Source organism: Juglans microcarpa x Juglans regia, chromosome 6D (genome assembly GCF_004785595.1).
Source record: "Juglans microcarpa x Juglans regia isolate MS1-56 chromosome 6D, Jm3101_v1.0, whole genome shotgun sequence".
In the NCBI taxonomy this organism is placed as follows: Eukaryota; Viridiplantae; Streptophyta; class Magnoliopsida; order Fagales; family Juglandaceae; genus Juglans; species Juglans microcarpa x Juglans regia.
In genome coordinates, this window is record NC_054604.1 from 9396593 (window position 1) to 9420873 (window position 24281).

Consider the following 24281-nt stretch of genomic DNA (forward strand, 5'->3'; position numbering starts at 1 on the left):
TGCAGCTCGAACATGGCGAGCGGGTACCCATCACTTGGGATTGCTTCAAGTGGGCATTTTTGGACTGATTTGTTTTCCCCAACACTCTATAAAACAAAAGCTAGGCAGTTTATTGACATAGCACAAGGAAGCATGACAGTGCAATGCTGCGCCGCGACGTTTGTGGCATTATCGTGGTTTGCAAGTTATCTAGTTCTGGATAAGGAAAAGAAATGCAAAAAGTTTGAACGGGGCTTACATCCAAGAATTCAAAGTCGCCTGATACCCTTGAGGATCCGTAGCTTCACCTATTACGATACACGAACCACTTTGATAGAAGAAGACATGAGGGCGAATGCGGAACTATTCAATCAAAGGAAACGCCAACACCCACTACCTAAGCCTAATAGAAACAAGAAGCCTACCCCTGCTATCGGCTGCAACCGCCTCAGAATATTCCAACGAATCCAGTTTGCAAGAATTGCGGAAAAGACATCCAGGAAACTGCTTAGTGGCCAGAATGCTTGCTTCAGCTACGGGCAACCAAACCATATGGCTAGAAGCTTCCCAAGAAGGAACGCGCCGGCTTCAGCTATACGTAGTGGCTAGAGGGCTACCACACCAGCCAAAGTTTTTGCCCTTACCCCAGGAGACACTGAGACATCTAATGATGTGGTTACAAGTACCCTTTTATTATTTTCTCATTATGCTACCATTTTGCTTGATCTGGGTGCCACACACTCTTTTATAGCTCGTGCCTATGCTTGTTTGGATGTAAGAGTACTAGAGAGTCTTGATTGTTCACTATATGTTGCGACACCTACCGGTGAACACATAATCTACGATACCATACTAAGGAATTGCCACATAGAAATTAGTGGGAGACACCTCCCAACATACCTGGTGATATTTGAGATGTTGGGATTTGATATAATCTTGGGAATGGACTAGTAGTCTCAAAACCATGCATGTGTGTACTGTTTTAAAAAGGAAGTGGTTTTCAAACTCCCCGACAAAGAGGAATTTAGTTTTTGTGTAGAAAGAGGAAATGCTCCACCTCGATTGATCTCGGCCTTGCAAGCGACCAGATTACTAAGACAAGGATGTTCGGGGTTCCTAGCTAGTCTAGTAGTGCCACCTGCAGAGGGACCTAGAATTGAAGATATTCCCATTGTCAGGGAATTTCAGGATGTGTTTCCAGAGGATCTTCTAGGATTGCCTCCAGATCGAGAGATTGACTTCTCGATCGACCTTCTGATAAGGACAGCACCTATTTTGAAGGCACCATATCGTATGGCCCCAATAGAGCTAAAGGAGCATAAGGAGCAATTGCAGGAGCTTTTGAATAAGGGTTTTATTTGCCCTAGTGTGTCGCCATGGGGTGAACCAGTTCTATTTGTGAAAAAGAATGATGGTTTGATGCGACTCTGCATTGATTATTGAGAACTGAATCATGTGACAATTAAAAACAAGTACCCACAACCCAAAGTTGATAATTTATTTGACCAGTTATAGGGGGCCCAAATTTTCTCCAAGATTGATTAACGTTTAAGTTACCATCAGCTTAAGATCAAGTCTGAAGATATATCGAAGACGGCATTTAGAACACTACACGGACATTATGAGTTTCTTGTCATGCCATTCGGGCTAACAAACACGCCAGTAGTTTTCATGGACATGATGAATAGAGCTTTTAGGGAGTATGTCGATCAGTTTGTTGTTATCTTCATCGACAATATCCTTATCTATTCTATAAGCCAAGCTAATCATGAAGGATACTTAAGGATTGTGTTGCTATTATTGACAAAACAACAGTTGTTCACAAAATTTAAGAAGTGTGAGTTTTTGTTACACTTTTTTGGTGCATGTTGTCTCGAAGGAAAGAATTTCAGTAGACGCAACTAAAATTGAGGCAATGGTGAAATGGGCCAAGCCAACCAATGTAAAAGAAGTAAGAAGCTTCTTAGGTCTTGCAGGATACTACAGGAAGTTTGTTGAGAGATTCTCTAGCATAGCAGCCCCGATGACTAAGCTGACGAGGAAGAACGAGAAATTCTTGTGGACTGAAGACTGTGAAAGGAGCTTTCAAGAGCTGAAAAAGAGATTAGTGACAGCACCCATGCTCACCGTTCCATCAGGCAAAACAAGATTTTTTATTTACAGTGATACTTGATAAGTGTAATTTTTATTACTCTCTTATTTATGAAAAGTGTCGGTTTTCCTTTAATTCTATTGATTTTATTTTATTTTTATATATTTTTCTTTATTCTCTTGAATTTGAAGGAATGAGAAGATTTAGTGAAAAATGAGGGCATTTTGGTACAAAAGAAAAAATTACTGATCCAGACAGACGAGAGGCGACGAGATCTGAAGAGAGCCGAGGAGATTTAGGCAAGGAGACCCAATGGCAACCAGACTTGGCGACAAGGCTCTAAGCAGTTAGATTGGACGATCAATCTAAACGACCAACTTAAATGGAATTGTGGGCAACAACTAGCAAAGAGTTTGAGAGTAATTTTGATCAAGAAAAGGAGAAAGAAATCACAGAAGGAATCTAACAAGAAGTCCAAGTTTGAAATGTGTTAGGAGATAGCCTGGACATATTTTATTGTTTGATCATAACTTTCTACTCACATATCAGTTGGAAAGCTATCTTAAAGGGCTATAACTTTGTCTCATATAAGGATTTCTAAATTCTGACTCCTAAAGTGCATACCAGGCTGCCAATATAAGTCTTAAAAGTTAGGAGAATTTTTAGGCAGGAATCATGAAAACATTAGAGTTTCTTTGTTACCCTATATAAGCATATCATTAGCACGAAATTAAAAGAAAGTCTGAGTTTTAGAGGCTAATAGTTCAGAATTTATTCTTTAAGTTTCTTTGAAGGTGACGGATCTGGAAAGCAGAGCCAAGATCATCATGCTTCATCAACCGACTCCAACGAGGAACACTAGTTCTATTCTTTTTCTTTTCAGTTTCATTATGAACTAATTTTATTTTCTAAAGCTTTAATGTAGTCTAACTTTGAACACACAATTTATACTCTAAGTTATTTTATTTTCAATATTTTTCATAATTGAGTGTTTATTCCTTACTCGTAATGCTTCCAATTTTCTAACTAATTATTGTTCAATCTATTGAATCCCGATGAGACCGATAGGTGATTTGTGATTATAAGCTCTAGGATTAAGTACCATTAGTTAAGCAAAAGTAGAGATACTTATTGCAATTAATGTGATTTTCAAAAGAATGGAGAAGATTTTCAGAGATCTTTTTTGTACTAATGAATAGAAAGTGTAGTATGCGACTTATGTGCTTGCATATGAGGCGGATGAGTGGTGGACCTCTACATGGGAACTCTCTGCAGTAGTTCGACCTAGAAAAGTGATACAGTAGTTCCCATGTAGAGCTCCACCACTCCTCCGCCTCATCTACCAGCACATAAGTGTCTTACTCCACTTTCTGCTCATCAGTACAGAAAAGAGTACTAAAAATCTTCTCCAATCTTTTGAAAATCACATTAATTGTAATAAAGTATCTCTACTTTCACTCAACTAATGGTGCTTAATCCTAGAGTTCATAATCACAAATCACCTCTCGGTCTCATTAGGATTCAATAGATCGAATAATAATTTGTTAGAAAATTGCAAGCATTAAGAATAAGGAATAAACACTCAATCATGGAAATATTAAAAATAAAATAACTTAGAATATAAATTGTGTATTCAAATCTAGATTACATCAAAAATCTAGAAAAGGAAATTCGCTCATAATGAAACTAAAAGGAAAAAAAAAAGAATAGAACTAGTGTTCTTCATTGTAGTTGGTTGATGAAGCATGCGGCTCTTGCCTCTACTCTCCAGATTCGCCTCCTTGAAAGAAACTAAAAGAATAAACTCTGCACTATTGCCCTTTAAAACTCAAACTCCCCTTTAATTTCATGCTAATAATATGTTTATATAGGATAGAAAAGAAACCCTAACGTTTTCATGATTCCTGCCTAAAACATCGCTTAACTTTTAGGACTTATATTGGTAGCCTCGTAAGTACTTCAGGAATCAGAACTTGGAAATCCCTATATTAGACAAAGTTGTAGTCCTTTAAGATAGCTTTCCAACCCATGTAGAATCGTGTCAATCGGATATGTGAGTAGAAAGTTATGATCAAAACACTAAAATTTGTCCAAACTGTCTCCTTATGCATTTTGAACTTGGACTTCTTGTGGATTCCTTTTGTGATTTCTTTCTATTTTTCTTGATCAAAATTACTCTCAAACTCTTTGCCAGTTGTTGCCCACTATGTCGTTTAGGTTGGTCTTTTACGTTGGTCGTTTAGACTGGTCGCCCAATCTAACTACCCGAAGCCTTGTCACCAAGTCTGGTTGCCATCATATCTCCTCACCTAAATCTTCTCGACTCTCTTCATATCTCGTCCCTCATTTATGTCTTGATCTGTAGTCTTTTCTTTTGTACTAAAATGCTCTCATTTCGCACTAAATCTTCTCATTCTTTCAAACTAAGAAAATACAGAAAAATATATAGAAATAAAATAAAATCAATAGAATTAAAGGAAAACTGACACTTTTCATAAATAAAAAAGTAATAAAAATCACACTTATCAAACATCACTGTAAATAACAAATCTTGTTTTTCCTGATGGAACGGTGAGCACGGGTGTTGCCACTAATCTCTTTTTCAACTCTTGAAAGCTCCTTTCACAGTCTTTAGTCAACAGGAATTTCTCATTCTTCCTCCTCAGCTTAGTCATAGGGACACCTATGCTAGAGAATCCCTCAACAAACCTCATGTAGTATGCTGCAAGACCTAAGAAACTTCTTACATTATTTACATTGGTTGGCTTGGCCCATTTCACCACTGCTTCAATTTTAGGCGAGTCTTCTAAAATTCTTTCCTTCGACACAACATGCCCCAAAAAGGTGCAACCAAAACTCACACTTCTTGAATTTTGCGAACAACTATTGTTCTCTCAATAACTGCAACAAAGTCCTCAAGTGTCCTTCATGATCAACTTGGCTTCTGGAATAGATAAGGATATCGTCGATGAAGCCAACAACAAACTAATCAATATACTCCCTGAAAACTTTGTTCATCATGTCCATAAAAACTGTTGGGGTGTTTGCCAGCCCGAATGGCATGATAAGAAACTCATAATGTTCGTATCGTGTTCTAAATATCGTCTTCGAGATATCTTCAGACTTGATCTTAAACTGATGGTAACCTGAACGTAGATCAATCTTGTAGAAAATTTGGGACCCTATGACTGGTAAAAGAAATCATCAATTATGGATAGTGGGTACTTGTTTTTAATTGTCACCCAGTTTAGTTCTCAATAATTAATGCAGAGTCGCATCGAACCATCATTCTTTTTCACAAACAGAACTGGTGCACCCCATGGTGACACACTAGGGCAATAAAACCATTATACAAAAGCTCCTGCAATTGCTTCTTAAGCTCTTTTAGCTCTATTGGGGTCATACAATATGATGCCTTCGATATTGGTGCCATCCCTGGTAGACAGTCAATCTATAAGTCAATCTCTCGATTTGGTGGCAATCCTAGAAGATGCTCTTAAAACACATCCTGAAATTCCCTGACAATGGGAATATCTTCAACTCCAAGTCCCTTTACAGGTGGCACTACTAGACTATCTAGGAATCCCGAACATCCTTGTCTTAGTAATCTGGTCACTTGCAAAGCCGAGATCAATCGAGGTGGGGCATTTCCTCTCTCTACGCAAAAACTAAATTCCTCTTTGCCTGAGGGTTTGAAAACTATTTCTTTTTAAAACAGTCAACACAGGCATGGTTTCAAGACAACCAATCCATTCCCAAGATTATATCAAATCCCAACATCTCAAATATCACCAGGTCTGCTGGGAGGTGTCTCTCACTAATTTCTATGGGGCAATTCCTAGGTATGGTGTCACAAATTATGAGGTTATCGGTAGGTGTTGCAATAGATAGTGAACAATCAAGACTCTCTGGTACTCTTATGTCCAAAAAAGCATAAGCACATGCGATAAAAGAGTGTGTGGCACTCGGATCAAACAAAACGTTAGCATAACAAGAAAATAATAAAAGGGTACCTGTAACCACATCATTAGATGTCACAGCGTCTCCTGGGGTAAGGGCAAATTCTTTAGCTAGTGCGGTAGCCCTCTGGTCACTCTCTGTAGCTGAAGCCAGCGCATTCCTTCTTGGGCAGTCTTGAGCCATATGGTTTGGTTGCCCACAGCTAAAACAAGCATTCTGGCCTACTAAGCAATTTCCTGGATGCCTTTTTCTGCAATTCTGCAAACTGGATTCATTGGAATACTCTGAGGCGGTTGAGGCCGATAGGTGGGGGCAGGCTTCTTGTTTCTATTGGGCTCAGGTAGTGGTTGTTGGCGTTTCCTTTGATTGAATAGTTTCGCATTCGCCCTCATGTCTTCTTCTATCAAAGTGGTTTGTGTAACCAAATTGGTGAAGTTACGCATCCTCAAGGATATCAGATGACTTCGAATTATTGGATGTAAGCCCCATTCAAACTTTTTGTATTTCTTTTCATCATCCGGAACTAAATAACTTGCAAACTGCGATAATGCCACAAACGTAGTAGCGTAGCGCTCCACCATCATGCTTCCTTGTGTTGTATCAATAAACTGCCTAACTTTTGCTTCATGGAGTTCTGGGGAAAAAAAGTGGGTCCAAAAACACCCTCTTGAAGCGATCCCAAGTGATGGGTACCCCCTTGCCAAGTTCAAACTGCAATAGTTCCCATGTAGAGGTCCACCACTCATCCGCCTCATCTGCCAACACATAGGTGGCATACTCCACTTTCTGTTCATCAGTATAGAAAAGAGCTCTAAAAATCTTCTCCATTCTTTTGATTCGCCTTTCCGCATCGAGTGCTTCTACCTTGCCGTCAAAAGTTGGAGGATGTTGCTTTTTAAACCAGTTAAGGGTGCAGCCGGCCGTGGGAGTCCTAGCTCCTATGCTTTGACCGTCGGCAAGATACTGGAGAAGTCTGGTCGTAGCAGTAGCCAAAATCTCAAACTCATTCAGTTCTATTCTACAGACCCATCAGGGTGCGCGTTGCTTCTAGTAGTCAGTGCCATTCTAAATAATATAGTTCGTGCAAATGAGCAAATAGTAGTACAACTATTCCATCAATCATGCAATCAATCAAGAATGTGGCAGTAAGCATCAAACATAATAGTAAATAACTTATCTTGAACTTTGAGCTGGCCAAAGTCATCCTAGGTATTTCCTATCCTAGAATTCTTTCCTTTAAAAGTCTACAAAATCTCTCAACCTGACTCTGATACTAATTTGTAACACTCTTTCCTGTAGGTTAAGAACGTTACGAACATTCATAACATGATGTATAGTGAAGAAATTCGAAATCATAAAAAATACCTCATTTATTGAAAAACGTCAACTAAATTGAATATAACTGTGTTTGAATCATGAAACTGAAAACGTAAAATAAAAACATAAACTAAATTAATTTCTTGTGTAAAAAACACTTATTCCTTTGTAAGTCTTTACACTAGATCTAATTTCTAGCCCTCCATCTCTACGTCCTCACAATCATCATCTGTGACAGTTAAACGTATAAGAAAACAGATAAACAAATAAAAATGAGTCGAAGACTCAATAAATAACACATCATACCATAAACATAACTTGACTTAGCACAGACTTAATTTTTGAAAGACTCTTCATAACATACATATATCATTAAAGATTTACATAGCATATCAATTCATCATCATCATGAGCGGAATTATACATAATCATGACATGTAACGTGAATGCATAAGTGACTGACTATATGTGTTTCCTAACAATATTATACATGACTAGTTCATTTTGTCTTTCATTTGTTACATATGGTGAATCACGCTTGAGTCCGTGACACCACATAACTTGTCATATCATGAAATGAAACACGCTTGAGTCCGTATTTCATTTAACATATGGTGAATCATGCTTGAGTTGTAATGTAACGTAGGTAACCATCACATTTTCATACATAATTTTAATATTTACAGTATACATGTAATTATGATCATCCTACGTACCTCGTAGCTTAATTATTATCCATATGTTTGGAAAATTAATCTAATAAATTATTCAGTTGTATGAATAACTTAATAGATAGTAGTAATACATAATGGTTAAAGTACTAGTATCACATCTTAACTTTAAAATTATAATTTAATAGCGTAAAATATGATTAATATAAATCTATTAGATATGCCGAGTAACTCTTAATTTAATATAGAAAGTTTAATCACGAACACTCGTTTTAAATCTAAAATTTAACCCTTTATAAAATTGCTGCTATAAAATGATTTGTAAAATTTATACTCATTAAGAGCATTCTCATTCGATTCCTTCAAAATTTCCTATAATTTAGCTAAAAATCATATTTTTTAAAATTTTTCTCTAAATTTTACTCATATTTCAAAAACCCCATACATCTCATTTCTTATCATTTTTTCTATTCTATTAAAATAATATTTCTCTATTTTTTCTTTGTTAATTTTTTCTCTCACTTCTATTTACAAATTTACTACTCAATATTTTTCTTATATTTTGAATTATTACTCTAGTGAATATTTTAAACAAAAAGTTAATTTTTGCAGGTATGATAATATTTTTAAAATTAATTTTAAATATTTTTGTAATTATTGAAATTATTTTTAAAATTATTATTTAAAACTATAACAAATATGAGTATGACAGAAATTGTAGATAATTGGAAGAAGAATTTATTTTATTTATTAAAATAAAATATTAATAAAAAATTATTTAAGGAATGAATAGTGATTCTTTATATTTAGAAAATTACTGTTCATCTCCTAAAATTTTTCTCAAATTATAGGAAAAAATGAAAAAATCCCTTTTAAAAAACTGGATGGAAATTCTCTAACGTAGGGACTCTTGAGAAATTACTACGTAGATTTCTATTACTCTTAAGACACGGCCCACAGGCAAGTCTAATATTAAACTCAAGCCCAACTTAGAAATACATTTCTGATTAACCCAAGCCCGACCCACATACGGAAATCAGCCCACATGGTTGAAAACAAAAACTCTGACAATCTGTCCTAGAAAGAAAATTTAATTAACTCAGAAAGTTCTTCCATTAGGCACTTTACGGCTAGGCTATGGGCACTGGGTTGAAGGGAATTTGTGTAATAACCAAAACTTGCATGTGCTTTTCAGTAAAGTAAAAGAAATAAAAGGGCATGAAAGAATCATTTGCTGGAAAAGGACGGGTCATGCGACGGGATCTGAGACTCACCAAGCAACGTGCGACACGAGAGAGAGAGAGAGTGAGAGAGAGAGAGAGAGAAGGGTGGCAGACGGCTGTGGGCTAACCGGATAGTGGGGGGTTCGACGGAGTTGGGCTGACCGGCAGTTTCTGGGCACCGTGGTGGTGCTCCTACGTCCTTGTGGTGGCCGACGGTGGCTGGGATAAAATTACAAAGCCTCTGCGATTGTGAGTTCTTTCCTGATTTTTTTTGTGTGTTTAATTTTGAGGTCTCGTGGGGTTTTTATAGATAAGGGGAAGGGAATAACGTGAATCTTCTGGAGATTGGATAGAGTCTGGAGTTGGGAGTTGGTTTCGATTTAGGGATCTTATTTAAACTGGAACCTAAGGGATAACTACAAGGAAATGCTGATAAGGGAAGCAACCTAATGAGATATAAACTCTGTTTAATCTGTTCTGTTAACCGTTTTGAAGATAAAATAAAATAATAGATTTTGAGTCCTATTTGGGTTCGTATGTTACAGAATTTGAGTTTTGATAATATATATTACAAAGGCTAATTTCTCAATTTGAAAATATCAGTGTCTTGGCTTCCCAATCGAATTGCTAGTTTACTATATGTGAAAACTCTTTTTCTATCTGAAATTGGTATTATGTTAAATTCGATTTGTGATATCAAGACTATTTTAAAGTTGTTGCATAGGTTTTTTCTCTTTTTGAAAATGAAAAAAAAAAAATGAAGAAATGAAACATTGGGCATAGTTTTCAGTCGATAAATGGGTCGATGTTCACATTTAAAGGAACAGGGTTTTCCCAATCTTTTGTGCCCCTAAAATATGACGTTTCAGTGTCACATTACTTGATTTCTTGGGGTACTTCAGTCTGCTGACTTTTTTTTTCCCCTCACTTACAGTCTGTTCTTTAGAAAGATTACTCATTTTAAGATCTTACACATTGATAGTAGATCTGTCTTCAATGATGTCAATTCTCTTCTATAAAAATTGGGTGGGTTGCATTATTGTAATTCATTACTGGGTAGGCTCGCTTCTCCTCTTATATAATTTTTGACTTTACTATTATGTAAGATCTTCTATGTCAATGAAGTTTTCTTCTCCTGTTACCAGGAGATCGTGGTTCCGATGACTCACAGGTGATGGCATATTTGATGGCTTTTTTAATGTTGCTGTTTTTTATGTTATGAACTTATGGAGCATTGCTGAGCCTCAATTTATGAGGAAGAACTTTAAAGACTACTGGCTTAAAAACCAACTCATCCGCAAGTGGCCATGAAGGTTATATCTAGAAGCATGCTCAATTGCCTAACATCAATTTCCAAACGATCACTAATTTTCCCAAGACAAAAAATCCAGTCCTTTTCAACCACCGTTGATCCCTCAAACCCAATTCCTTCCAGATTTTCCCAGCCATCTCACTACAGGAAACAGATTTCCCTCGCCAATCTCCTCCAAAGATATGGCTTCCCAGCATCTCAACTCCACAATTTCCTAAACAAAAACAAATTTGTAGAGAAATCCAACTTGCACGAGCTTGATCAGTCTCTGCGTATTCTAACAAAACTGAAAATTCCTCAGAAGTCTTTGGTTTCATTGATATCCGACTGTCCTGGGGTCTTGGAGTTTGAGTTTCTCAAGAAATGGGAAATGGATTTCCTAGGATTGGACTTCTTGAGTGCTTTCCCATTGATCATTTGCAATGTGTTGGAACTTGCTAGGAGATTCCAGTTAGACCCAGATCGGTTTGTTAGGAGTGTGAAGATTTTGAGGAGTTTAGGGTTTTGTGATGATACTGTGAGTAGGGTTTTAGAAGGCTTTCCTAGAATAATTATGATGAATGAGAGGGAAACTCGTGATCGAATTTTATTTTTGATGGGACTTGGGTTTTCAAGGAATGAAATTGATCGTCTTTTTTGTTTGTTTCCAAGTGTATTAAGATTTGGGGTTGAAGATAGGTTGAAGCCTTTGCTTTTTGAGTTTAGAGATTTGGGGTTTAATGAGAATTTGGTTAGGAAAGAGATCGTTAGGGAACCGAGAATTCTCAGTATGGAATTGGGGGAACTTTCGAGGTATTTGGAGCTGCTGAAGACTTTGAAATGTCGGGAACCAATTGAGCGGAAGATTTTTACTGAAGGAGCATTTAGAGCTGGGTTTGATGTGAAACTGAGAATTGACTGCTTATGCAAACATGGGTTGACTCGTAGAGAAGCTTTTAAAGTGTTGTGGAAAGAGCCAAGGCTGATTTTATATGGGATAGAGGATATTGAGAAGAAGATTGAGTTTTTGGTGAATAGGATGAAATTCAATATTGGTTGTTTGGTTGATGTTCCCAATTATTTGGGTGTAAACTTTGAAAAACAGATTGTTCCTCGATACAATGTGATCACGTATTTGAGAGCAAATGGTGGGCTTCGTTTTGAGGTGGGATTGAGAGATTTGATAAAGCCAAGTAGGCTTAGATTTTACAATCTCTATGTCAGGCCATATCCAGAGTGTGAGAAAATGTATGGCAGATTGTCTGGTGATGTGGAACTTAAAAGCCCACATCCAGTTGGTCTGTGGAAGCTCTTCAAACCACAAAGGCATTCAGAATCCAAAGAGGAGGTGAAAAATATGAAGTGCTTCATGGAGTTGTTGGTTTAAAGGGAGGGGGGAGAGAGAGAGAGAGATCTCATTAAGAATCCTTCGTCATTATCTAAACGATTGAGTTTTTAACCTGTAAAACAATTGTTGATGCCATGCTTTTGGTTCTTCTGGTGCCCGACGGTAAAGGAAAATTGCATTTGTGAGACCATATTTTCTAAAAGAGAGGAATTTACAGGCTTGGATTTTGATAGTTTCATTTTGGACACCTGCAAATCTCTTCTTAGAGTATGAAGAATGCAGCCAACCCACTGTTGGGATTGACTGCTTAGAGGAAAATTGATGATATGCTGCTTCATTGAAATGGCTAATATCGTTGGAAGAATAAGGCACTCCATGAAGTAGGCTGTTGTAAGTAAACTGTGGGGGCTAAAACCTGGTTGCCTTTTGAATGTTTTCTGATATAAGAATGCGAGATGAATGCTCCATGTTATTCTGAAGCACGTTCTACCGTTCTGACCTCTACTTTCTTGGTGCAAAGGAGGCTGCTAATCAGCATAAAAATCGATACATGTACCAACAATCATGTATGTTATTCTTGCTTTACCATCTATATTTGTACATAAAAGGGAAATTTGTGTACAACTTTGTCAATATTGTTATGTCTTGTACCAGGGAATATTGCCCGGGAAGATTAAGGTTTGCCCTACATTTCTTTGGATATTGCTAACTGTTACTTAATTTATGCACTGCAATCAATAGTCGCAAATCTGCCTCATGCATGGAAATTTTATAAGGTATTTAATTAAAAATATTATATATATACTTTTTAAAATATTTTTATTTTAAAATATTTTGTAGATAGTATTCATTTTATACCATCTACCGCTAAAAATTAAGAAAAAAGTTGAGACTTGAGAAATTCATCTTTATGAAATCTTTTTGATAAATCATCAGACAATGAAGTTATTCATGTCTATATAATACACCTCAAGACTCTTTTTCTATTTTGGAAACGAGTTTAACTTCAATTTGGTCAAGGTGTAAAGCATTATTCTATCACTTGTATTGAATATGTTTTTCTTTATTTCATTCACGACACCTTAATCTCCTCCTCTCTTTTATGAACATGGCTGTCTATATAATACACCTCAAGACTCTTTTTCTATTTTGGAAACGAGTTTAACTTCAATTTGGTCAAGGTGTAAAGCATTATTCTATCACTTGTATTGAATTTGTTTTTCTTTATTTCATTCACGACACCTTAATCTCCTCCTCTCTTTTATGAACATGGCTGTTTAATATTGTCTCCTTTAATTCTGCTCTCATCTATTTTTATTTGGTAACTCTGTTACTGGGTCAAAATCTTCCTCCTTTTTTTTTTTTTTTTTTTTTTTTTTTTGTATGTAGCAAGTTTTTTCAAATTTTTATTCCAATGTTGATGTATTTTTCAGCTTTGATATATTACAACCATTATTTGGGTTTGTGTCCATTTACACCTTGTTTTCGAAATCAAGAGGGGACCAAGATCGAGTCTCAAAATTCAGAGCTGAGCCAACTGATTCAATGGTATCCCTCTCTCCCTCTATTTCGAACCAATTAACCAAGACAAATCAGATGAAGCGTTTCTTGTGAAAACAAAGGAAAATTAGTCCTCGATGATTTTCTACTTCTGAAAATTTGGGTGGCTTAAGATGCATTGCGGTTGGGTTTTGATTTTTGTTACCATCTGGATTGGAAAGCAATCGATTGTGTGAAATTAGCTGTGGGTTCTTTAGTTTGAGGCTACGTTTGGTTTTCAAACTCAGTTGAGCTAAACTGAGTTCAGTTTAATTTTAAGTTGAGTCTAACATCTAAAAATCTAACTTTCAAATTATAAAATTCATCTTAACTCAAAACCTTCTTATACATGGAACTAATAACTTTAGGCGTTGTTGGTCAATATTGAATTTTTGTCTCTCAAATTTGGTACAAGGAAAATGCGTTGTACTAGAAAGGAATCTCCATTGTACCGATTTTGATTGGAAGTGGTTATTTGGGTATGAGGAAAATGCTGTGTTTGATTGGGAACTTTTTGATATTAGAGTTCACGGATTGTAAATTTACGTGACCAAAGTGGCAAAAATGTGACTGGTTTTGTTTGGCCCAAGGATATGGCATACATAACATAAGGTCATGGTAGTACTATAGGGTACCCTTAAGAGAAAAACTGGAACCTTCTAACTTCAGCACTTGCAGGGACACCCATTAATGCTATAACAAAAGTTAAAATCTCAATACTTTTTATTATAGATAACGAGGAAGGTTTTCACAATAGTGTTATGTGTATTAATATGTATACCAAATTACAAATTTTATTTACTTATTTTTTATAATAATAAAATTGGTGAGTAGATGACACAATTTTATAAGAATAATTTTTATTAAATAACAATATAAGAAGATAGTGGATGTTGTACTTATAAGAGCAAAGTTTCATACTTCATAGTATACACTAGAGATGTAATTGGAAATATTGTATTTTTCTATTAGTTCGACTTAATGACAAATTCTAAATAATTTAATAATAATAATAATATAGTGAAATAGTTGATGATTTAATTTCATGAGGAAAAAGGAACTTTTGACTTTTTATGATCACCAAACAAATTACAAATTATTTTTTGAATAATGTTACATATAGCTGTGGAGTGGTAAATATCATGCAGTTGTTTTGAAAAAGAATAGGCTGTACTCTTAAAAAATTAATTTTTTTTTATTTGGATCTCATATTTATTTACTTTTTCTATTAATGCGACGCTTGTGCACTCATGATAACACAACGCTTGCGCACTCATAATTGTAACTATCATTTTTCTTATTTTCTAGAAGTGGTAGAGAAAGCTAGGGGTGCCTCACCTTTGCTACGTCCTAACCACAGAGCCAATTCAGGCAATGACATGAAGAACAGGCAAAGTATTAAAAAAAAAAAAAATTCCAACACAATTCACAAAAAAATTCATGACAACAACCATGGCATTCACAAAAATTAAAATAATGTCATCAAATGCTTTCAGATGCTGAATTTATCATTAAAAAAAAAATGCTTTAGGTCAAAAGTTTGGTGTTTACTAAAAAGGCCTGGGTCATTTGAGTACAATCTGTTAAAATATGGAGAGTTTGTCAACTTTGTTGAGTATGTAAAAATAAAATTTTAAGCCTGCAAAATGAAAGTGACTTTATACAGATAAAGCGTGTTCATTTAAGTGATGACAAGAAAATCATTCAGTCACGATCGGATAGTGAGGTGAAATAATATGATTTTAGATTAAATTTAAAAATTAAATAAAATATTATTAAAATATTATTTTTTAATATTATTATTATTTTGATATTTAAAAAAGTTAAATTATTTATTATATTTTATGTGAGAATTTAATAAAATTATTAAGATAAAAAAAAATAAAATTATTTCTATATCTAAACGGATCTCAGTCTAATTCCTCTTTTGAAGCAAAGGAAAGGAAAGATGTTTCTTGTTTTATAATCAATAAAACAAATTAATATGTTTTTCGGTAGAATTGGTCCATACATGAAAAAAATGCTTAATAAAAATACAATAAATAAATAATTGAATGAGAATGGTCCCAAACTTGGCGTGAATGGGGCCCAAATGATTGGTCAAATAATAATAATAATATTAGCAATTTGTTTTCCTAATTTTAATTAGTAGAAGACTTGGGGCAGCATGTAAGCTGACATCTCACATATTTTTATATTTGAAAACAAAAAAGTTTAAGAAGTTTTGAAATGAATATTTGGGATTATCCTACGGCCGCCGATCTATTGGGATGGCATGGAGTCACATCAAAAAGGTCTGTGCGTGGCTCTCACGCGCAGCTTGTTTCTGCAAGTGTTCCCCACACTCCGCTACAAAACAACGCTTCCGATGGCTACACGCGCCGTATTAACAATTTCGTCTCTCTGACATCTTCCAGATCGAGGCCACCTAGTCTCCATTCCATCAGCACTTGGTTGCCACTCACCATCACAGGAGCACGAAAATGCAAATGATCAGCAGATCAATTGCTCGATAACAGATTTCTTATTATGTTATCATTTTTCCTAAATCATGATCTCGAAGAAGGGTCTAAAGATCTCTCTAAAAATCATCTCAAGACAACAAGCAACAATATACCTGCCACTCTCATCGCTTTCAGTGGAGAATCCATTGCTACCAATAGTGGTTCTATTGTTCACAATTTTTTATGAATAACTTATTTCTATTTTTTAAGACAGTGTCCTCATTGTAAGACATAGGTGATGACTAAGAAATTGATCGTAAAAATTCATTTTTTTTTTCTTTTTTATCAACCACTTTGCATTGTTGTTATTGTTCTGAAGTGTTTGTTGAGAAACTATACACCTTCCTCTTATATCATCTTTTCTAATGAAATATATTTGCTTGCTTGAAAAAAAAGAAAAGAATATTTGGGATTATCCATCTAATTCTCGACATGTGGATCAGAATTGTCCCACAATGCACCCCTAATTTTTCAATGTAAACTATTTCTTTCAGTTAAACGCACAAGGGTATAGTTGTAATATGATATTGCATGCAAGTGACCAACAACAATGCTTTTGCCGCATTACCAAAACAGTGATTCCAAAGACTTTATAAAGAAGTCCACTGTTTAACCCACAAGCTCCATTCTTTCCATTGGAAACGGACAAGTTCAACCTTTCGCTTCAACGTCTCTCGCTCTGTCTCTCCGTTACCTGAGGTGATCTTGAAAGCTAAGCCAGAGCTTAAGCATCACATTCAATTCCAACATCTGTGCCAAGAAATGAGGTCTCTGTCCTCATCAGCCTTTGAATCCATGGCAGAGCTCAGCAGCTTTGCTGTTCTTCTTGTGTTGTTGCTTTCTTGTTCCCGTTTTAGTTCTACAGGTGGGTGCCACCAAGATGCTGTCTTTCTTGCCCATAATTACCAATTTAGTGTCTTGGAAGCTTTTATTCTTGTTTTCTGTTTCTGGGTATTGGTTAGCTGCCGGAGATGTGCTCCATTTTCCAGGAATTAGTTGACTGGTGATAAAAAAATGAAAAAGGAAATGTTATCTTTGCTATTAAGTAATTGAGGTTGTCCGATTCTCAATTAGTCTTATATATGTATGTATGCATGTATATTTCTCCCTCTTCTCCTTTTTATGAATGCTTTAGTGGCATATTAGGATAATTTTAAATTTCGACAATTTTTCTTTTCGGAAAAAAAAAAAAGTTAGAAACTAAATTCTTTCGGCTTTGGAGAACTTTTTTAGTTGGGTTACTGTAGTTAGTATAGAGGCTGAGAGAGCGAAGTTGATAAATTGAGTTCCTGTTTTCAATATAATCTAGGAATGAGAAAGATTTCTCCAAGCAGTTGTAAGCTAAATACCCTAGGATTGCTATATGAGATGTAGGACTGTAGTAGTTAGTTCTTCTCCTTCCATTTTTATTGTGTTCTGGGTGGAGTGAGGACCTTAAAAACCTAGAATTCCTGTTTCATGGAGTTGAAATTTAGTTCACCCCAAGAAGAGCAGCAGTTCTCATGTATTTGGCCAAATAACTGGGCTAGGAAATCCATCTGTCTTTAATTTCTGGAGGGAAAAAAGCAGAAGTCAATTTCATCTTTAATGCTATGGTTGTATCTCATAAATAACAACAGAGAAATGTAATGATCCACATGAATTGAATTTATGAATTTATTTTGGTATAATTCATGGAAAGGAATTGATTTGGTCTAAATATTAAAGTAATTTTGTGGGTAGGCCAAAGAATTCAAGTTTTAAGGTTTTATCCCCTTGATGTTTCTGCAGAAGCCTATGATGCACTTGATCCAACTGGAAATATCACAATCAAATGGGATGTAATGAGCTGGACACCTGATGGCTATGTTGTAAGTAGTAGCAAGTGTTCAATAATTCTGATACTTTTGGTTTGCTTATATTTGTAATAGTTCTGTATACATACATAAATACATACATACATACATACATATACATAGATACATACATATATATAGATATATATATATAATTGTGGTAGTGCTCCAAGCAATCATATTCATTTCAATGAAGTCTTTTTAAAAAAGTTACATATTTAAGACTTTAAGTTTCCTTCATAGAGTTATATTTGTCATCACAGATACTGTTTTGTTAGCTTTTAGGGCCAGCTGAAGCACACTATATCAACATTAAATTAAACACATGTACGTAGCACATCAAACCTTTATTACAAACACGTTCAAAAACTCTAAACTCTCACAAACCATATGCAATGTACTCTCGTAAACAGAATACACCCAATGGTATTGCCACAGTCAAAAGAGTTACCACTGTATTCATGGGAGGACCGAATATACCCAATGGTGCTCCCACACTCTAGTTACTCCTCCCCCTTCTTTATGAGAGAACCACTACGAGCCAATGGGCTTGAGCGCCCCCCCCCCCCCCCCCCCCCCCCCCCCCCCCCCCCCCCCCCCCCCCCCCCCCAAAAGACTATATAAAGTTCCAACTCCAATTTACTAATTTTGATCGTAGTATTTTCTTTTACTTCTCTTCAGTATGGGATTTACTGGATGTTTTGACACATTATAACAATATCTCTCTTTGGGTTGGGCAGGCTGTTGTTACAATATATAACTTCCAGCAATATCGCCATATTCAAGCACCAGGATGGACATTGGGGTGGACATGGGCAAAAAAAGAAGTAATTTGGGGCATGATGGGGGGCCAAACAACAGAGCAAGGGGATTGTTCAAGATTTAAGGGGAACATTCCACATTGCTGTAAGAAGGATCCTACGGTTGTGGATTTATTGCCAGGAACTCCATACAACCAGCAGATTGCTAATTGCTGCAAAGGGGGAGTAATAAACTCATGGGTCCAGGACCCATCCAATGCAGCAAGTTCGTTCCAGGTCAGTGTGGGTGCTGCTGGAACAACTAACAAGACTGTCAGATTACCTAAGAACTTCACTCTGAAAGCTCCTGGACCTGGATATACTTGCGGGCCTGCAAAGATTGTGAGGCCAAGTAAATTTGTGACAGCAGATAAACGGAGAGTCACTCAAGCTTTGAGTAAGTTAGCTGTTAAAGGGTTCGGTAATGTTTATTAGGTGCATAAGCGCATGCATCTCTTTCTGGATTGTTGTAAGCAAGCCTGTACCATGATATCCCATCTTAAGCCAATATGTAAATGTGGTATCCTTTTTTTTTTTTTTTAAATAATTCTAGGCATTTTTTCGGGGCATGATTCCCCCTGGCTGTGGTGGATTGAAACCCACATAAGGGCACCTACCACCCCTATTGATGGAGGGAAGTGCCACCAACTTCACCAATTGACCAAAAGTTTTCTTTTTAATCAAAACACCAATTGACCAAAAGTTGAGTTAAGATACAATTACAATTATCTCAGTTGTTTGTTGTGGATTAAAAATTCTGAGTACAGCAAAAAATTAATCAAGGTTTACCTTACCTTGCTCATCTCTCGTGGCAGTGACCTGGAATATTACTTGTACATATTCACAATTCCTCGCTCAGAAGACACCTACTTGTTGTGTTTCTCTCTCCTCCTTTTATAATGAGACAATAGTGAATTGCCCCATGTGCACCTGTGGCTGTCAAGACAATGTAACAGAACCTGGGAGCTGCGTAAAGTAAGTCTCTCATTTTATCTTTTTGTTGGATATCTCTCTCTCTCTCTCTCTCTCTCTCTCTCTCTGTCCTTGTTCTATCTCTTTGTTTTGCTCAACTTGTTGAGATATATATTTTCTTTTTGGTGATGCATACAGTCCAGAATCTCCTTATTTAGCCTCAGCAGTATCAGGTCCAGGAAAATTGAGTAACACACCTCTGGTTCAGTGCACCAGCCATATGTGTCCTATCCGAGTCCATTGGCATGTGAAGCTAAATTATAAGGAGTATTGGAGGGTGAAGGTCACAATCACAAATTTCAATTATAGAATGAACTACACACAATGGAATCTTGTTGTGCAACACCCGAACTTTGATAATCTTACCAAGATTTTCAGCTTTAATTACAAGTCCTTAACTCCTTATGCAGGCTTAAGTAAGTTATAACTTTGCCAAATTTAGTTGTAAAGTAGCAACTTCATCATTTTATAAACTATTACTAATGTTTCTTCGAGAATATGGCTTTTGGTTTTGCAGACGATACTGCCATGTTGTGGGGAGTCAAGTTTTACAATGATCTGCTTATGCAAGCTGGCCCTCTCGGGAATGTGCAATCAGAGCTTCTTTTCCGCAAGGACAAATCAACTTTTACTTTTGAAAAGGGATGGGCTTTCCCTCGGAGGATTTATTTCAATGGTGATAACTGTGTCATGCCACCTCCAGATGCATACCCATGGTTGCCAAATGCTGGTTCTCGACCTATTGTCTCTTTACTTTATCCAGCCTTTACCATCGTGTCTTTGTTGGTATTCTTATTGGCTTTTGCACAGTGAGTTACGCCTGGGGCAAACTAAAAAAGACTATATGTTGTTCTAGAACAATCTAGAATTTGTCATATGGTTTGGATCGCCGCAAAGCTTATGGTAGTCAAGCTGATGGGGTTGGATGTGTTAGTGCTACAAGTTTCGGCATGGTGGGGTTGGGTTCAGATGTATTATTGCATCTTCACTGCAAAATTCCGCTCTGTTACTTGTTTTATGTATTGGGGAATACATTTTGCTGCCATTTTTGTATAGATTTAGCTCTTGTATTGTAAAAATATATTCTCAATACAATAAGGAAAATGACATAGATATGACAGTCGATGTATAATACATATACATATACATACATATATATATATATATATATATATATATATATATATATATATACTTTGAGTTTTATCTCGGAGGTATTTCCAACATTCATTACCGACTTCCAAACACGATCAAATTTTATGCTACATGGAAGAAAAGGAAACAGCAGTTAAAATGGTGAACCACTGTCACAACTCAAAAATCAGGGGACATTTTTGCAGGGAGTTCCAACTGAAGTTTTCATCGAATCTAAACAGTCTACTTCATTATTGCACTTCAAAGCATATCTTCTTGTACTGATATTTATGGTGTATGTACCTCTTCACAGTGATGGTCCAGCCACACAAGTCACAACCATCTTGGTTCATCCGCCTTCAAAATTTCTGGACTGTCTCTATATATATCCCTTATAGGAGTGTGGTCACCACAAAGACAACCCTAGCAAGAAAATAGAGGCTGCCACTGTAGAAATTGCAATTGGATTTGCAAAAGCAGAGTTTGAGAGAAATGGATACGAGTCAGGTGGGGGAAGCATGCATTCATCGCCATTAAAGTAAACTTTCCGAGGAAATGCCCATCCGTGCTTGAATGTAAATGTGTTCTTATCTTTCTGCAGCAGCACTTCAGACTGGACATTTCCTAGTGGCCCAGCTTCCATTAACAGGTCATTATAAAACTTCATGCCGTAGAACATACCAGTATCATCTGCACAAAAGTGGATTATATCTTTATATAATTTCTTGAACTCCAAATACTCTAAAACTAAACGAGGATTATATTTTTCTTTTATGGTTGTAAGCAGACTCACTTATGGATTCATAGGGGAGAAGAGGCTTGTACTCAAAGCTGAAGACTTGGGTGACATTGTTGAGATTGGGATGTTGCGCCACGAGAGTCCACTGAGTGTAGTTCAACCGGTAATTAAAGTTAGTGATGGAAATCTTCACGCGCCAATAATCCTTGTAGTTGAGCTTCACATGCCAGTGCACACGTATCGGGCACATATGATGCGTGCACTGCAGCAATGGTGTATTATCCTTCTTAGGAGTGTTTATCCCTGCCTGGTGTAGTAGTTTTGAGTCGCTCCTGTATTTCCAGAATTCAATAATGAAAGTGTGACACACCATCATGTGTGAACAGAGATGATAGGATTTATGATGAAGAGTAGCATTGCTCGTGACTATGTATGCATGATGATCAAGTGATGGGGGACCTTACATGATACAATTTTTCTTGTTCTGACAACCACAAGCACAAGATGGACAAGGGGTGATTGTGTTATTGTAGAAGGATGAAAAGGAAACACAACAGCTGGGATTCTTATAGGCAAGGAACTGAGAATATGTGCATGTCACATTCCATGTCACTGCATACAAAGAGATCATTACAAAACAAAATCAGGTAATTGTCCCAGAAAATTAACCTCCATAGGTAAATAGATACAAACAAACTCACTAAGTGCTTGAGTTCTCCGCCTCCGATCGGCCGTGAGGAAGAGTGTCGATGGCACCTTCTTGGCAGGGCCACAAGTGTAGCCTGGTCCAGGACCAAGCAAAGTGAAGTTCTTTGGCAGCTTCACTGTTTTGTTAGATGTACCAGCAAGTCCCACACTCACCTGGAAGGCAGAGACTGAAGTTGTGGGATCCTGTCCCCATGATGCCAACACACCTCCTTTGCAACAATTTGAGAACTGTTGATTGTAAGGAACTCCGGGGAGAAAGTCAGAAATTTTGGGATTCCTCTTACAGCAGTGGGGTACAATTCCTTTGAACTTGGAGCAGTCTCCTTGCTCTGTGGCTTGAGCCCCTACCATCGACCAGATTATCTCTTTCTTTGCCCAATTCCATCCTAGAATCCACCCGGGACTGGCAATGCCTCGGTACAGTTGAAAGTTGTTTATTGTCACCGTAGCCTGGTATAATGTTTTTCTTTTTAAGATAAAAACATATGATGATAATAATTATGGCCGAAAAAGGAAGATTTGTCTTCTTGAGTCTTTCTCCTTGTATTGATTTCATTCTCTCTTTTCAGCTCTCTCTGGTTTTGGCATATATGTGAAAAGGAAATGAGCTTTTTTTGTCTCCTCTTCAATCTATTGCTATATATCTGCTACAGCAGTAATTAATTCTCATGCTGGCTTAAACTGAATTGTTTTTGTGTGAATTACTACTTTGATATCTCTTCTTTTTCTAGGAAAAAGTGGGACTGTTTTGGTAAAAGTTGGATAAATCAGCCGGATGTTAAAACTCAGAAATTTACTCTGCACCTGCATTTTAAGCAAGTTTTACAGGAAAAAGAGAAAAATTCCCCAGGAAAGTTGTACTTCGAGTAGCACTGGGATCAGCAATCGTAGGGAATTCTATTTAATGAAGAAAACAATTATCAAGTGGATGGGATATACTCACCACATAACCATCTGCCGTCCAAGACATTATATCCCATTTGATTGTTATGTTTCCAGTAGGATCCAACGGATCATATGCCTCTACAATGACAGAAACAGAAGCATAAATGCAACTAATATATAAATCAGGCCATACACCGAGTGTGGAGGCTCAATGTTCCTTGGCTTACTTCCATGTGGATATATAAGTATGTACTTTGTCTTAGTAGCTAAGGTGCTACTATGGTCATAAGAGAGGTTAGCTCCGGTTGCCACTCTTATCTTTTATTATTCAGAATATATATCTATATATATATATATATATATAGATATATAAACGACGCCATTAAAAGAAAAGGAGGAGTATTTTTTCCAACTTTGGAATGTCAGCAAGAATTTACCTGCATGGGAGAACATCAAGACAAACAAAGCAGCCAAGAGTCTGAACTTCAGCTCTGGAACCAAGTAGCATTGCCATCTTTGGTAATGATCTTTGGCCACATAACGAGTATCCCGAACCCGACAGTAGGCATGTTTGATGAATTCCATGGTCTGAATTAAGGTCTCCGATCACAAGATTCCTCAGGATAACTCACAGAAGTATCTTGTGGTGCCCATGTTTTAAAAGGTTAAAAAAAAGATTCTAATTGAAAGTGAGTGCCTCAAGATGTCTCACCTACTGGTTGTTAGGTACTTACATATGATTATTTCATCCCATCTTATATCTTTTGGATTCCCCTTTTCACTCAAATGCAGACACAGCCTATCTATTTAGAGAGAGAGAGAGAGAGAGAGAGAGAGAGAGAGATTTTTGAGACATTTGAACACAACCGCTCATGGGTCAGTTATCTGTCACACAGGTTATCAGAGATGCATGCATGATCAACCCAAGTTTAATTTCTTTCCATTCATATTAATTGATAACCCAATAATATTTTGCTAAAAGATGACAGCCAATCTGGTATTAGGTTACCATCTGCTGTATTGATGATCATGATGAATAGAAACACAGGCTGCCCAAGAATTAGTTTCATATGGAATCAGAGTTTCTGAAACCAATCTGGTATTAGGTTACTATCTGCTGTATTGATGATCATGGTGAATAGAAACACAAGCTGCCCAAGAATTAGTTTCATATGGAATCAGAGTTTCTGTAACATGTTAATTTATAATGCATTTACTTCATCTGAAATTGTCCACCATCTCAATAGTTTCAACTGTTGGTCATATGAAATCTCTTTGCATTGA

General features: G+C 36.5%; 3 protein-coding genes across 4 annotated transcripts; 2 read left to right on the forward strand and 1 right to left on the reverse strand.

Moving 5' to 3' along the window:
• Positions 1-9309: 9309 nt before the first annotated feature.
• LOC121234870 (transcription termination factor MTERF15, mitochondrial) lies at positions 9310-12581 on the forward strand. 2 transcript variants are annotated; one of them, XR_005934462.1, is made up of 3 exons: positions 9310-9491; positions 10388-12447; positions 12536-12581. XR_005934462.1 is itself a non-coding variant. In XM_041131001.1 (2 exons), the coding sequence occupies exon 2, from the start codon at positions 10550-10552 to the stop codon at positions 11918-11920; it is 1371 nt and encodes a 456-aa protein (XP_040986935.1). In that variant the 5' UTR covers positions 9310-9491; positions 10388-10549; the 3' UTR covers positions 11921-12581. The 2 variants fall into 2 exon arrangements, 1 of the variants encoding a protein (XP_040986935.1); XM_041131001.1 differs by having other exon boundaries at positions 10388-12581.
• A 3914-nt stretch (positions 12582-16495) lies between these two features.
• LOC121234200 (protein COBRA-like) lies at positions 16496-20576 on the forward strand. The gene is made up of 6 exons (XM_041130044.1): positions 16496-16789; positions 17695-17774; positions 18500-18956; positions 19375-19534; positions 19670-19947; positions 20049-20576. Exons 1-6 carry the CDS (start codon positions 16687-16689, stop codon positions 20342-20344), a joined length of 1374 nt encoding a protein of 457 aa, XP_040985978.1. The 5' UTR covers positions 16496-16686; the 3' UTR covers positions 20345-20576.
• Positions 20577-21071: 495 nt separating this feature from the next.
• LOC121234199 (COBRA-like protein 4) lies at positions 21072-23636 on the reverse strand. Its single transcript, XM_041130042.1, has 6 exons — positions 23435-23636; positions 23056-23135; positions 22106-22562; positions 21869-22016; positions 21459-21736; positions 21072-21355 (listed from the first exon to the last, which is right to left on the reverse strand). Exons 1-6 carry the CDS (start codon positions 23580-23582, stop codon positions 21072-21074), a joined length of 1395 nt encoding a protein of 464 aa, XP_040985976.1. The 5' UTR covers positions 23583-23636.
• Between the last annotated feature and the right edge of the window lie 645 nt (positions 23637-24281).